The 14,204-nt window shown below is 42.7% G+C and overlaps 2 protein-coding genes across 2 annotated transcripts in view; both read left to right on the top strand.

Annotated features, from left to right (window-relative positions):
- The window catches only part of adam12b (ADAM metallopeptidase domain 12b), a 78,782-nt gene extending 74,658 nt beyond the window's left edge, over positions 1-4,124 (top strand). The window contains exons 22-23 of the mRNA XM_041948096.1: positions 1,451-1,626; positions 2,306-4,124. Of these exons, the coding sequence (XP_041804030.1) occupies positions 1,451-1,626; positions 2,306-2,357 (228 nt within the window). The 3' untranslated portion in view covers positions 2,358-4,124. The remainder of the gene's footprint in view (positions 1-1,450; positions 1,627-2,305) is intronic.
- Positions 4,125-6,610: 2,486 nt separating this feature from the next.
- On the top strand, positions 6,611-14,052 carry dhx32b (DEAH (Asp-Glu-Ala-His) box polypeptide 32b). The gene is made up of 11 exons (XM_041947971.1): positions 6,611-6,892; positions 7,040-7,233; positions 7,822-8,197; positions 8,278-8,514; positions 10,045-10,138; positions 10,241-10,390; positions 11,149-11,340; positions 11,483-11,623; positions 12,056-12,246; positions 13,094-13,284; positions 13,878-14,052. The coding sequence occupies exons 1-11, from the start codon at positions 6,611-6,613 to the stop codon at positions 14,050-14,052; spliced, it is 2,223 nt and encodes a 740-aa protein (XP_041803905.1).
- Positions 14,053-14,204: the final 152 nt, after the last annotated feature.

A 14,204-nucleotide genomic window follows, 5' to 3' on the forward strand; every position in this document is an offset into this window, starting at 1 on the left:
TTGAAGACCTCAGCCTGGGCTTTGACAAACTGTAATTTTTACCTTTTTTCCTTTATAGACCAAAACGATCAATAGTTTGATTTAGAAAATAAACACCAGATTAGTTGATAATGAAAGCAGTCATTAGTTGGAGCCCTGATTTTATATTTCCCTCACTTAATTCAACCAGTGTTAACAAACACTACATGGCCAAAAGTATGTGGACAACTGAACAGCATATGTGGCGACCCAAACACCACACCCATATGTGATGGTTACTGCATCCGCTACAGCAGCCTGCACTCCTCTGGGAAGGCTTTCCATAAGATTTTGAAGCCTGGCTGCCGGGATTTGCTCCCATTCACGCACAAGAACATCTGTGACATTTGGGCCATCAGATCGCAGGTCACAGTCGGCCTTCCAAGTCATCACAGGAGCCGGTGGATAGGGTTAAGTCCTTCTTTATAGACGTGTGGTGTTGAAACAAGGGAAGGTTTTACCCAAACTGCTTCCACGCAGTCTGAAGCATCAGTTTTAAGAGATCAGATATGAGATCTAACTACTTTTAATCGGGACCAAGGGGCCCAAACCATAAAATACCCAGACCACAAACATCGGTGGACCGAGGTGTCAACATACTTTTGGCCATATTATAGTAGAGAAATGAGAACACACTCACAGGTTTGGGTCAGGTCACAGGCTGCATTCATGAATGATTTAAACCTTCCAGCTCTGTAAGTCTTATCCATGCATGATGTGGAAAACTTTATTCCTCCCTGCGTGCATATTCCTTGAAGTTTGTCCATGGAGTGTGTGTTGTGTTGTGTTGTGGTGTGTGTGGGCGGGAGCAGGGAGGTTTTGTTCACATATGTGTGCGTGTGTGTGACAGTGGCCGGGCTGCTGGTGGCAGATGTTTATCGCTGCCTCGCCTCCTTGCTGTAGATTAGTAACACATGATGGCACCTCATTCAGATAACCTTCTCCACTCACACAGCACTGCCACAGAGGTGGTGGAGACGAGGTGGAGGAGGAGGAGGGGGCATGGGATTCATCTCATGTTAGTTGTGTGGAATTCAGAGAAGATAACACAGTGCCCTCTAGTGAAACGTGGTTGCTTTTGTGGCTCCACGTAGCTGCTGAACAGCTAGTCCATATTTTAAGGAAGGTAGAAGGTGACATGCTAGATTTTTTCCTTACAGTGTCTCACGATATGAGTAATGTGGTGTTGAGGTTTTCTTAATTAAAATGTTAGCAAACAGGATCTATATATAATTCTGGAAAAAAAAAAAAACACCATTCCTCAAGACACAGAAAAAACCTTGATCATGTACCTCCATGCAGTTAATACTGGCCAGTTTAAATACAAGCACCATATTTCAACACTGTTCTCCTTTATTTTAAAGAAATACATTAAAATCAGCTCACACACAGTGTCGATCTGACGGACTGAACTTTTTTATTCCTTCTTCAGGACTTTGAGAAACCCAGTCCGCCCCAGAAACCCCTGCCCGCGGACCCACTGGGGAGGAGCTCTCGGCTGGGTCACAGCGCCACAGCAGCGGGCGTCCACGCCCCCGGAACTGGACCCCTGCCCATACCTATCCCCACTGTGCCCAGGCCTCCGCCCACCATCCCTTTACCCAGCAGGTCGGTGCAGCGGTAATCACATGTCTTCATGTCCTTTTTCAGATGTGGAACACGTTGGCCTCACTCAGACATGACAGGACCCTTATGGAGGCACGATGCTCGCAGTGTTTTCTGCCTCAGATTGATTGAGTGGAAGTTAGTTTTCCATTGAAGCCTTAATTAATGACCCTCGTGAGCGTGAGGGAGATCTGCCCCCTCTCCTCATTAGTGAATCTCCTTATACATTTTCTCATCAATTTTCCCATTTTTTAGTCTCACTTTGGGAGTGCTGGTCTGATTATTATTGTGTTTTTTTAACCTCTTTAACCAAACACCGCAGGGGAAAAAAAACACTTTTAGACTGATCCAAGAAAAACCTCCTCAGCAATTTCAAATTTGCTCATTTGCCAGTGTTTCCTGGTTTATTCAACCACTTTTATTTCCTTTGTGCATAAGAGGTGATAGTTAAATGATAGATATATTGCACTGCTGTTCAAAAGGCAAACACAATGTGCATTTAATCTCTCTCTGTATTTAACCTTGTGCTCCTGTAGTCTTTGCATGAATCCAGCAGCACTCAGTTCACACCTGTGTAGTGTTAGAAAAATGTCACGTCTCAGATTAACCTGCTGAGCTGCACAGGGGGATATTTTTGCTGTATCGTATTAACCTGAAAAACATGCTTTTGTGTACGTTTCAGACCTGTGCCAGTGTTGCCCTACAGACCCCCAAAGACTCATAAGGACTGCTGAGCTCTTGACGTCATGGACGAGTTGATCTCTCACCAACAGACGGAGACTTTCTTGATTTGCACTAATTACTGAGACTCTGTAAGACCTTTTGGACACTTGAAAGTATCACAGAGTTTCTAATGAAAGGGGGCTAACATCACACCTCGGTGCTACGCCTCTAAAAGGTGCTGCATTGTCCTCGCTCAGGTACCAATGAACTATTTATCTATTTAAATATTTAACTTCAGTGTTACCAGTTTGTGCACAGAGCATTTTCCCCATGGAAAAGATTAGAAAAGAAGGAAACACGGTGTAATTTAGAATATTTCTTTTGCATTCTTTGGTGATTTTTATACTTTTTTTCTCAAATGAAATGCTGAAATATATGATGTTTTTATAAGCAGTGAAGTAGCTTGAATAATTGAACCGCAAAAAAAAAAAAGTTTGGTTTTGGACGAAAATGAAGATAAAGGGAAATGGAGCACAACTCGGTAAGTTGTCAGTGTAGCTTGTGGGCCATAGAGCAATGTTGCTTTTTCAGTTTTCATATTTTTATGATGTATTGAATGCCAAATGCATCTTTTCTATTCATGTCACCATGGTGCTACAAAGTAGACATTAATCAAAAGTTTTTTTGTTTTTTTTTAATTAAATACATGGACTCATATTAAAGCCTTGGAATACACTACTTTTTATGGGATTGCTCTGATCTGCTCATTTTACAGTCTCACAGTCAGGCTCTCTTATTCCCTTATAAGTTCACTTTCACAGTTAAATACAAACAGGAAAAGTAGTTTTCACACATCGCAGACAGGCTCTGACACACTGCCCGGGGCATGTGTTGGACGCCCAACATGTTCTCCTGATACTGGCAGACGCTGCAGAGTCTCAACAGATTCGACAGACTGATTGTGTTCCAGGGAATTACACCAACACCAAATAATTCAACATTAGCTCTGGTGTTTGTATGTTTAACATTCGCGTTCACTTTGTCCTTGAGTGTGCGAGCCAAGAGGAATGACTTCAGCGCTGTGAGCTTTCCAATCTCCCCCTCGACCGTGTCCAACAAGATGTTTGACCGTATCTGTCCTGTCCTTACTTTATTTGACTTTTTTTTGCCTTCATAACATTCCATTTGGATTTTGTATGGTTGTGTTGTTCTTGAACTCTTGAGATTATTCACGCCTTCGCAGCATCGTTTGTTCGCCGTTGCACTTTGAGTTTCCTTGATGTTGTTTGTTGTTGACTTGGTGTTTTACAAGGAGGGATTCGAACTCTACAGCGCAGTTCTTTTTCCTGTGTTCTGTGTTGACTTTGGATGATGCATTTTGTATTTGCAGTGTATCCAAACGCAGTGGCTTGTCCCCCCCACCACTGAAGAATGATTGAAGTCAATGAAGCCCCGCATACATGCTTTGCATTTGTGTACAGACGTGTGCGAGTAATGCTTTTTTCGTGTTCTGGAAGTGTTCAGATGTGCTCGACTGTATGAGTAACTGCTCCCTGTCGGAAAATATTTGTCAGTGCTGTGTGGATTAGTCGTTAAATGTTTATTCCATTTGTAAAACCTAAATGTAATGTGTTTATTTGCATAACTGTAACATGTTTAAAAGCCATTGTAAAGTGTAAATATTGTATGTCAGTTATCATTTCTCTTCCTTTTTCTGTTGTCTTTTTACAAGCACAGTAATATAAGAACGGCTTTGAGGCTATTCCCCATTTACACTGACTGGTGAAAACATGATTTTGAAGATTTCAACCTGTACGTTGTGGGCCAGAGACAAATGTTTGAGGGTAACATTTGAAGAGATTTTGTTGATGAAATCGGAGCCAAATAAAAGTTCCTTTATGACTGTTTACAACAAGTTGTTTTAATTTCATTCTCACTTTTGAGATATATTTTAAAAATAAACTGGTTCACAAGGACACAACTTCTCAGCATTTGCATTTTTGGCCTCTGAGAGGATGAGTCTGCCTGAAGCTCAGTATGCAAAATCCAAGTCGCTCAATAACAAACCCACCAAAACAAGCAAATAAGAGCTTTGGTCATTTTGATTTTTTTTTGTATTTGCAAACAACTTGAATCATTCTGTCATCATCCCACTAAGAGGAAACAGCAACATATCACACTTAAAGATGTGATGAATACAATAAAACTAAGATTCTTTGCCCATCCTTTCCTCCACTAAGCCATAAACTGTGCTTCTTGGTGTCTGAAAATGACACAAAAATAAATGCGTCAAGAAGAACGCTCCAGCTATGTATGTCATTTTCACATTGACTCTGAATGAAAGTGTCTCAACAATGTGTGACCTCATTCTTTACATGTGTGTCTGCTGTGCTGTCCAGACTCTGTTGCAGCAGCCGGTCACGGTTGTTCAACACTGCCACCTACCAGACAACAGGGGTCATTACAAACCCCCAGCGCTCTCCTCCCTGCGAGCCTCCCTCCCTCCATTTTTATCTTGTTATCTTGCCTTAATGTGCTCCCTCAAACCACAGGGTGAAGCTGCCCTTGAGTCCTGATTAAGGATCAGCTCCACCGAACACTTGTTAACTTAGACTATTACTGGGAAAGAATACAAAAATAAGAGCCTTGACCTCTAAACTGTCTTTAGAGTGAGCTGAAGAACATGGTAGAACCAGCAAAAAGAGGTATAATAGGAAATGAAGTAGTAAAGTATGGCACTTTATTAACAATTAAGGACTGTTGTTGTGCTGGGTAGCTTCCAAATGTGACTGTATGAATTATAGGTAGTGAGAAAAAGCTGAACTGGAAAAAAAAAGGTTTAATAGAAAACAGTACCAGTGGTTTTAGTTTGAATAGTGCCAGCTGTCAGCCACAGGTGGGCGCTAAAAACACATTTTCTGAATTTCTAGCTCGCTGGGATGGTACTGTATAGTTCGACATCTAGGGAATAAATATGCTTGTTCACTGTGCCAAGAGTTAGACGAAACAGTTTTACTGCTATACCGTTGTCATGTCTGTATGGTAAGTAGAAGTGTAGCTACTTACAGCAGTCGTTCATCTTAGTTAGCATAAAGATACTAAACAAACGGAGCGGAGCTATCTTGTGCCATAGAATTTCTTGGTAGGGACCAGTTGCTAGGCGACGAGCATATCTTCCAGGCTAAGAAACCACGTGTCGCCCCTAATGTTTATCGTTTTCACACCTTAGCTACAAGATATAGCATACTTAATGAGTTAATAACTGAACTTGAGAAGTTTAAGAAGAAGTTTGTTTCATCGGTGGATTTTACTACCTTTGGACAGAGCCAGGCTAACGTTAGCTGTGTCTCTGAACCCAGTCTGTATCCTAAACTTAACGAAGCTAGCTAGCATTAGCCAACTAGCTGCCCAGTTTGGCTAGAAAACAACTTTTCAGGTTGAACACGAATAGGAAGAATAAAAAAGAAAGAACAGAACTGCAATGATTAAGCAATTAGTTGTCAACAAAGCAATTTTTTGAGGTAAAAAAAAGTCTAAATTATCTGAATCCAGCTTCTTAAAAGTTTCTGATTTCTTTACTCCTCTATGATAATAAACTGCATATCTTTGCGTTGACATCATCTTGGGCTTTGGACATTTTCTGACATTTTATAGACCAAACAGCTAGCTTGCTAATTGATTAATCAGCAATGAAAATAATCATTTAGTTGCAGCCCTAAATAATAATGGTCCATATATCCACAGGCCACAGTTTCAGATATTGTTTTAATAATGTTGTTCTTTTGTTTTTGTTCACAGTGTTGTAACGCTGTGGAGGCTGAAAGTAGAGCACAACAGACATCGTGCTAACCTCTTAGTATTACAGATCTTGGTGTTTGGGTGGATACATGAATAAATATAAATCACTGGTTTGTCAGCCACTGAGACAATCAGTCAATTTCTAAAATGCTGAATTAAACCAATGGTTGATAAATAAATGCATTTCACACAATGTGTACAGCTTGTAGCCTGTGTGTGTGAGCCAACTCTCATTGTAAACAACAAACTGCCCATCTATCTCTGTTCTTACAACAGTGTGTGTGTGTGTGTGTGTGTGTGTGTGTGTGTGTGTGTGTGTGTCATCTGTTGATGACTGCACTTCTATGGGATTAGTGGCCACATGACAACACTGGGCTGGCTGCCTAGTGAGCCTTTCATTTGGCTTCACTTGCAGAGGTGGTCTGTCTGCCGTCCAACAGTTTACTGAGAGCTGGAGATTTCCAAACTTCATATCTGTGGATCTGTAAATGAAGTCTAAACCGGACAGACTGGGAGCTCACTTGTGATGGCGCAGGACATTACCAGTTTAAACGCAGAGGAGTGTTTTGAGGAGGAATCACCCTGTTGCTCAGACACAGAAGCGCTGAGTCAAGGAGACAAAGAATATGATGACATTTTGGAGCTTAATCAGTTTGATGGACTGCCTTATTCCTCCAGGTTTTACAAATTGCTGAGAGAAAGGAAAGAGCTGCCAGTGTGGAAAGCAAAGTGTGATTTCATGGACACTTTGGGCAAAGCACAGTTTGTCAGTGTCAGTGGTTCTTCTAAAACTGGGAGGAGTTCTCAAGTGAGTACTGTGGGACATTTGACACTTTAGATGGTACTGCCATGGAAAATATTGCACATTTAATTTATGGAACTTTGTTATCAGGACATAATCAAACCTCCCTGTGATACTGGGATGTAAACAGCTTCTCTCGCTCTTTTGAAACAGATTCCACAGTGGTGTGCTGAATTCTGCCTGTCAGTCCAGTTCCAGCATGGCATGGTGGTTTGTACACAGACTCACGCACAGCAGGCAGTAGATCTTGCCTTACGAGTGGCTGACGAGATGGACGTCAACATTGGGCATGAAGTTGGATACAGCATCCCTTTGGAAACATGTTGCACTAACGACACAGTCCTCAGGTAGGGTGTTGTAAAGCAGTGTTTCCTACTTTCAAACACAGATCTATCCAGCGTTTCTCAATCTGATTCTTTCTCTCCTCTTGCGGGGTTACAATAAAGCATGGTCCTGACACACACAGCTAAATCACACCGCCTTTTCTTATTCTCAAGAGTGAAGCGAACAAAAGGCTTGAGGGGGCCCTTTTCAGGGGCTCCTGCACAGCTGCCCAGCTCCCTGTCTGCCCATATGTCACACTCCCTCATATGGGTCTCTCGTAAGTCAGCTGGGGAACAAAGAAATGCAGCACATTGAGGGGAGGGAGATAAGATAAACAGGCAGGCGGCAAGTACGAAAGGATCCACTCCCCAGTCTAATTATCAGAGTAAATTACACTAATGGGAGCAAAGCTGATGTGTAGACAAAGTGCCTTTCATTACGATGCCATTCTGAAGTATGTTGAATGGATTTCTTGAATATACTGTTCCACTCTTTCAGCCTGCAGGCTTACAGTGAAAGAAAAGTGAGGATGTTTTTCAGGCTATTATAATTTGGAATACCAAGTGACTCTGTGCACATAATGCCAAGCGTCATTTTACCTCCCACCACAGGTACTGCACAGACGACATGCTCCTGAGAGAGATGATGTCAGACCCTTTGCTTGAGCGCTACGGTGTGGTCGTCATGGACCAGGCCCACCAGAGGACCGTAGCCACTGATGTTCTCCAGGGTCTGCTGAAGGACATCACCCTGCAGAGGCCAGAGCTCCGTGTGGTCCTCCTTACAGCTGTTGAACCGGAATCCAAACAGCTAGCCCACTTCACCGGGTCAGCGGTGCCTCTGATTCGCCTGGAGAACCCAGGTGCAGGGGAGGTGGTCTACAGCAGCACAGGTGACGGCTACTTCTGCTCCGCTCTCCGTCTGGTGCTGGAGATCCACCACTCTGAAGAGGAAGGGGACGTGGTTGTGTTTCTGGTGACGACGCAGGTAAAAAGCAGCACCGCAGGAGTGATGGAATGAGAAAATATCTCTTCCTCTGACTTTCTACTTTCTTTACTCTCCACCAGGAGATAGATCTGGCCCATGACATCCTGTCTCATGAGGGACATAGCTTACCCCCAGATCTGGGTGAGTTCCTGCCCGTTGCAGTGCACCCTAGCCAACCTGGGAATTTACCAGTCCTGGGGGAGGAGGAGACAGGTCGGACCCGCAGAGTATTCCTCACATCCAGCCCAAACGAGGACTTCTTCTGGGCTGTTAGCTCCATACGCTTTGTCATTGATGCCGGGCTAGAGAAAAGATACGTAAGTTAGTCTTTTTTGTTTTTAATTGAAATAAGAGTTAAAAGCGATTGTACAGATCTCTTAAACGTTTGAAGGTTGAGTTATAAATCATATTGCTGCTAATGTAGAAACCTATCAGTGGAGGGCATGTACATTTTAGGGCTAACAACACGGCCAATCAGGTGTTGTTGCTTTAATCGTAGTGTAGGTATGAATTAGGGTTGGAATATTATGTATTGCATTGTTCAACACAAGAACGTTGCAGTATAGAGTACATGGTGAGTAAAACCATGTACTCTATACTGCAAAGGTCACTTTGCAAAGAAGTGGCACTTTGAATGTTATATTATTGCATATATTATTAGATTTTTTTTTAATGCTGATGCCTTTAAAGTAGCATTTTAAATTAAGTAGTCAGTGTGGAGCTAGTTTGTCTACTGCACAGTGGCATGCAAAAGTTTGGTCACCACAAGATATTATAGCTGTCTTAAGTATTACCAAGGTCTCTGACCTTAATCAGCTTGTTAGGGATATGGCCTGTTAACAATCATCGTTAGGAGAAGCCAGGTGATGCAAATTTCAAAGCTTTATAAATGCTCCGACTCCTCAAACTTTGTCCCAACAATCAGCATCCATGGGTTCCTCTAAGCTACTGCGCAGCACTGTGGAACTTAAAATAATTAATGCCCACAAAGCAGGATAAGCATTTTCAGGTAGCTGTTCCCTCAGTTCATAATGTAATTAAGAAATGGCAGTTAGCATGAACAGTGGAGGTCACATTGAGGTCTGTTCTAAGAGGACTCATAGGATTGCTAGAAAGCCAAATCAAAGCCCCCATTTGACTGCAAAGTATCTTCAGGAAGATTCAGCAGACTCTGCGGTGGTGGTGCACTGTTCTGCTGTGCAGCGACACCTGCACAACTATGAGCTTCATGGAAGAGTCAAAAACTTTGCGGTATCCTAACTGCAACATTCATTGTCAGAAGTTTGCAAAGAAACATCCAAAACGAGCCAGATGCATTTTGGAAACAAGCCCTGTGGAATGATGAAGTTAAAACATTTTTTTTTGGCCACACGAGCAAAGGTATGTTTAGAAAAAAAGGGTGCAGAATTTCACGAGATCACCCCTGCTGTTAAGCACAAAGGTGGATTAATCATGTTTTGGGCTTGTGTTGCTGCCAAGTGATACAGGGAACTTTTCTCTGATGTATTCAATAAAATGGAAGTAACATCACACTGTCTGTAAACAGCTGTAGATGAAAAGAGGATGGCTTCTACAACAGGATAATGATCCTAAACACACCTCAAAATCCACAATGGACTACTTAAGAGGCCCAAGATGAGGGTTTTCCTAATCCCCTCACAGTCCTCTGACCTAAGCACTAGAAGCCCTTTGCATGGAAAAATGGGTGAAAGTCCCCCAAACAAGAATTAAAAGACTCTTAGCTAGATTTTTACCATGGGTACCCAAACGTTTGCATGCCACTGTATGTCCTGATGATATATTCAACCACTGTGTATAGTCAAGTCAACACACTGATGCTGTTCCAGGTGTACAACCCCAGGATCAGAACAAACTCAATCATCATTCAGCCAATCAGCAAAGGCCAAGCCAAGAGTCGCAAACAGCTGGCAGGTCCGACAGGTGAGAGGTTAACCTGGTGCAGCTTGGAGTGTTTGATGTAAATCTCAGTCTGCCAGTCTCCCTATTGCAGTCCTGCTTAAACAGGATCTTTCTGTCCTGTAGGCAAGTGTTTCTGTCTGTACCCAGAGGACAGGCAGCTTCCTGTCGAGACACGCCCGCATATCGTGGAGTCTGACATCACTTCCACTGTGCTCTTCCTGAAGAGGATGGAGATCGCCGGACTGCGTCACTGTGACTTCATCGACAGGCCGGGTGAGGGTTATGTAAAGTGACAAAATGAAGGTGGAATATATTTTTGCAGTTTGTTTTGTTCCCTAAATTCCCCGTGTCCTCAGTGATAATTAGATGAATTTTGGCTTCGGCCCTTTTGTTCCAACAGACAGGAACTTTTTTTATTGGAGGGCAGTGAGCCGTGCTCGGCTGAACTGACAGCTCCTGCTCTGCGAGCATCCTTTTTAGTGCTGACCTGCTTCCATTTGCTTTTGTTCCCCCGGATTTATTCACCACCACTAGCCCAAATACACACACTCTCTCTCAGCCTCCCATTAGTTGATTAGAGCATAAACGTAGTGTTTGTGTGTGGGAGTATCCATGTCTCTTTGTTTCACTGTGATGTTCATTAAAAAAAACAACATTTGTTGCAAAAACAGAATAGCAAATCTAATTTGTACCATGAAAGACTCATTTTACATAGTGATGCATGGCAGATGTTGCTGAGGATTATCAAAACTTAATCTTCTGATGGCTTTTTACTCCAAGCGTGCCCACCAGGGTGTCCGTATACTGTAGGGGGATTGGCCCAGTGGGTCACCATTTTGGATTACAGTTAAAACAGCATGAAAACTGAAAAATAATCCGGAACAGTTTTAGTCAAAGTGTATTTGTATGCTATTAATAATCTCTTGGTTTAAATACTAGACAGTCATAAAGACATGTAGTTAGTTGGTTTTTTGTGATAAAAAACAAAAAAAAAAAGCCAGTGTATAATCCAAAAACCCGTTACAACCCAGATCCTGGAGGCCTAATGCAGGCCCTGGAGGAGCTGGACTACCTGGCAGCTCTGGATAATGATGGAAACCTGTCTGAGATGGGCATCATCATGTCCGAGTTCCCCTTGGAGCCCCAAATGGCCAAGACTCTGCTCGCCTCCTGTGAGTTTGACTGTGTCAGCGAGGTGGTCATCATTGCTGCCATGCTAACAGGTAACATGTGCTCGGCTGATATTTGAACAAGTAACCAAATATCTGTTAGTATAAATCTACATACATGTACAAATCCATGTGTTGTATCTTATCAAGTAAACAGGAAGTTGTTAATGTCACATTTGTCTCGTGGATTTTTTAGCGCCGACTTGCTTCACGGTTCCCTCTGTGGAGCTGAAGCCAGAGGCGACCCAGTGCCACATGAAGTTCCAGCACCCGGAGGGGGACCACTTCACCCTCATCAATATCTACAAGGCCTTTAAACAGTGCCAGCAGGATCCCTGTGAGTTTTGAGAGCATCGCCTACATGGAAACACACACATGCGCATACACGCATACACACACAGGTGCTACGGAGATCAGAGAATTAAGAAAAATTATTGTTACTGTTTCCAAAACAAGTTTACTGGCCTTAATCAATGAGATTAATTGTCATGTTTGCAATTATCACAAACAATTTTAATGAGAACGATACTTTTTTCAAATAATTATAATACAAAAATGGTGAAAAATGTCTTTTAACGGTTAAAATCAAACTATTTCCTCAAAACAACATGTTTGTGTGTTTTGGGGGGATATTTGCTTGACAGAAAACCTAAAACGATACCAATATCTACACATATAGTTATAATGATTATTGATTAGCATGTCTATGTCTTCATTACTGATTCTGCCTTCTCTGATCCTCTCTGGCTCTGTCCTCTTCCCTTGTTAGACTGCAATGTGGCGAGGTGGTGTCAGGATTTCTACCTGAACCACGCTGCTCTGCTGATGGCTGACGCTCTTCGCGCCGAGCTCACGGACACTCTGAAGAGGATCGAGCTGCCTGTCTCAGTGCCTGCCTTCGGTTCCCGAAGCAACACCCTCAGCATTAAGAGAGCCCTGCTGGCAGGTTTCTTCATGCAGGTCAGATAACATAACTCCATCATAGCACTCAACAAAAACGTGAAAGAATTATTAGATCGAGAGTTTACAACGTTTCAGCTTTCATCAAACACCCAGAGACCTTTAATCATGTGTACTTGACTGTGATTTTAGTTTTCACAATGAATCATCATAAAATATGAGCTTGTTAAAATATTTCTGTTCATTTAGAATGAGGGCCGTGTCCAGAATGGGGGAACTGCAGTGGCAGTAGCCACCCCTGAAATTTGATTGGCCACCCTATTATCCTAAAGTATGACTGGCTATCTGCCCAGTGAGAGGCGGACCTTAGATCGAACCAGCTGTCTTACAAGTGTTTTTGAACGTACATTGTTTTCCTATTTAACCTATTTTTGGAGGTATAATTTCTGTTTGAGGACTTAAAGCTTTATATAAGTAAGAAAATATGAGAAATGGTAAATTTAAGGTATTCCAACCTGTGTGTGTGTGTGTGTGTATACTTATCAAAGTGACTATTCTGTGTTTAAACGCCAACTGGGACTATTTTCTTTCAGGACTTCTATTTCACCTGAAACTTCCAGCTCCTATTAATCACCTACACTTAAATCACACTTCAGCCTCTTTCTGCACCCCCACTTTAACTGCTATTTCAACTTGTCTCAGTCTCAAACTACAACTTCAACTGTTTCAGTATTTCAATTATTTCAAATTCTTCAACTGCAGATCTTCAGCAGCAAACACAAGTAAATTCATACATTTCCTTCCTCGTGCTCCTGCTCTCCTTGCAATACCAAAAAAAAGTACTCTTGACTAGTGACTCCAGCCGCTTTGAGGGAATCCATCTGACTGTGGCTGTGATTTCCCTCAGGTGGCGCGAGATGTGGATGGATCAGGGAACTACTTCATTCTGACCCACAAGCATGTGGCACAGATTCATTCTCTGTCTGGATACAGAGCCAAGAGCCCTAAGATGGGCCTGCCGGAGTGGGTGCTGTTCCATGAGCACTCCTTCTCTGAAGACAACTGCCTCCGCACTGTAACCCACATAACACCCGAGCAGTAAGTCTCAGCCTTGTTAACATTTTGTTCTTTGTGTATTTGAAGTTGTGCACTTGTCTTGCATTCAGATAGCTGACCACTTGTTAACTAGGCTGCAGTCACTCGTTGCTTTAAAAGAGCCCAGTAGACCACCATCGTATCTTCACTTTTGAGGAAGCTTAAAATAATCAGACAGACACATTCCCTTTCCCTTTTGGCCCAGATGTAAAGCCCCAGTTCAGCAGAGACTAGCCACGCTGGCTGTGAGGGGGGGTATCATAATCCTGTTCACAAGTATCAGCTGGTTGGAGAGGGGATTAAGAATTGCACAGATCCGTGTGAATGTGGAGCAGCGGCTAAATGGAGGAAGAGAAAGCTCTGCAGCCTTTGTCATCCTCTGTTAGGTTCCACATCCTGAAATGTGGGACTCTGTTCACTGCCAGTTCAAATAATGTGAGGAGCAGATACTGTAAGTCACCCAAAACAAAGCCCGAATTAAAAACAAGTTTGCAAATGGAAATTTGCACCAATTACATTCAACATGAATTAGCTTCTTTCTCTAAAACTGTGGTGAGTGTGGTTTTCAGGAACAACATTGTCCTCTCCCCTACCAGGTTCATTCAGATGGCACCGCAGTATTTCTTCTACAATCTGCCACCTAGTGAGAGCAAAGACATCCTCCAAAACATTTTGAACCATGGATCCTCTCAGTACCAAGAGGAGAAACCTCCAGCCTCCCACGAGGAGCCCCAGGACCACCAGACGTATGACCGCTGTGTCATACAATGACGTACTAACCCACCGTTCCCAGTGCTGGTGAGGAAATAACCAGTAGGACTATATTGCACTAAAGATCATATATATCATATTGATTCATTTCCTGCCATCTGCACCTGTCATCCTTCATTTTTGTCTCAATGTCATGTCCTGTATTTATCTTT

This window comes from Chelmon rostratus, chromosome 11, assembly GCF_017976325.1.
Source record: "Chelmon rostratus isolate fCheRos1 chromosome 11, fCheRos1.pri, whole genome shotgun sequence".
NCBI classification, from domain to species: Eukaryota; Metazoa; Chordata; class Actinopteri; order Chaetodontiformes; family Chaetodontidae; genus Chelmon; species Chelmon rostratus.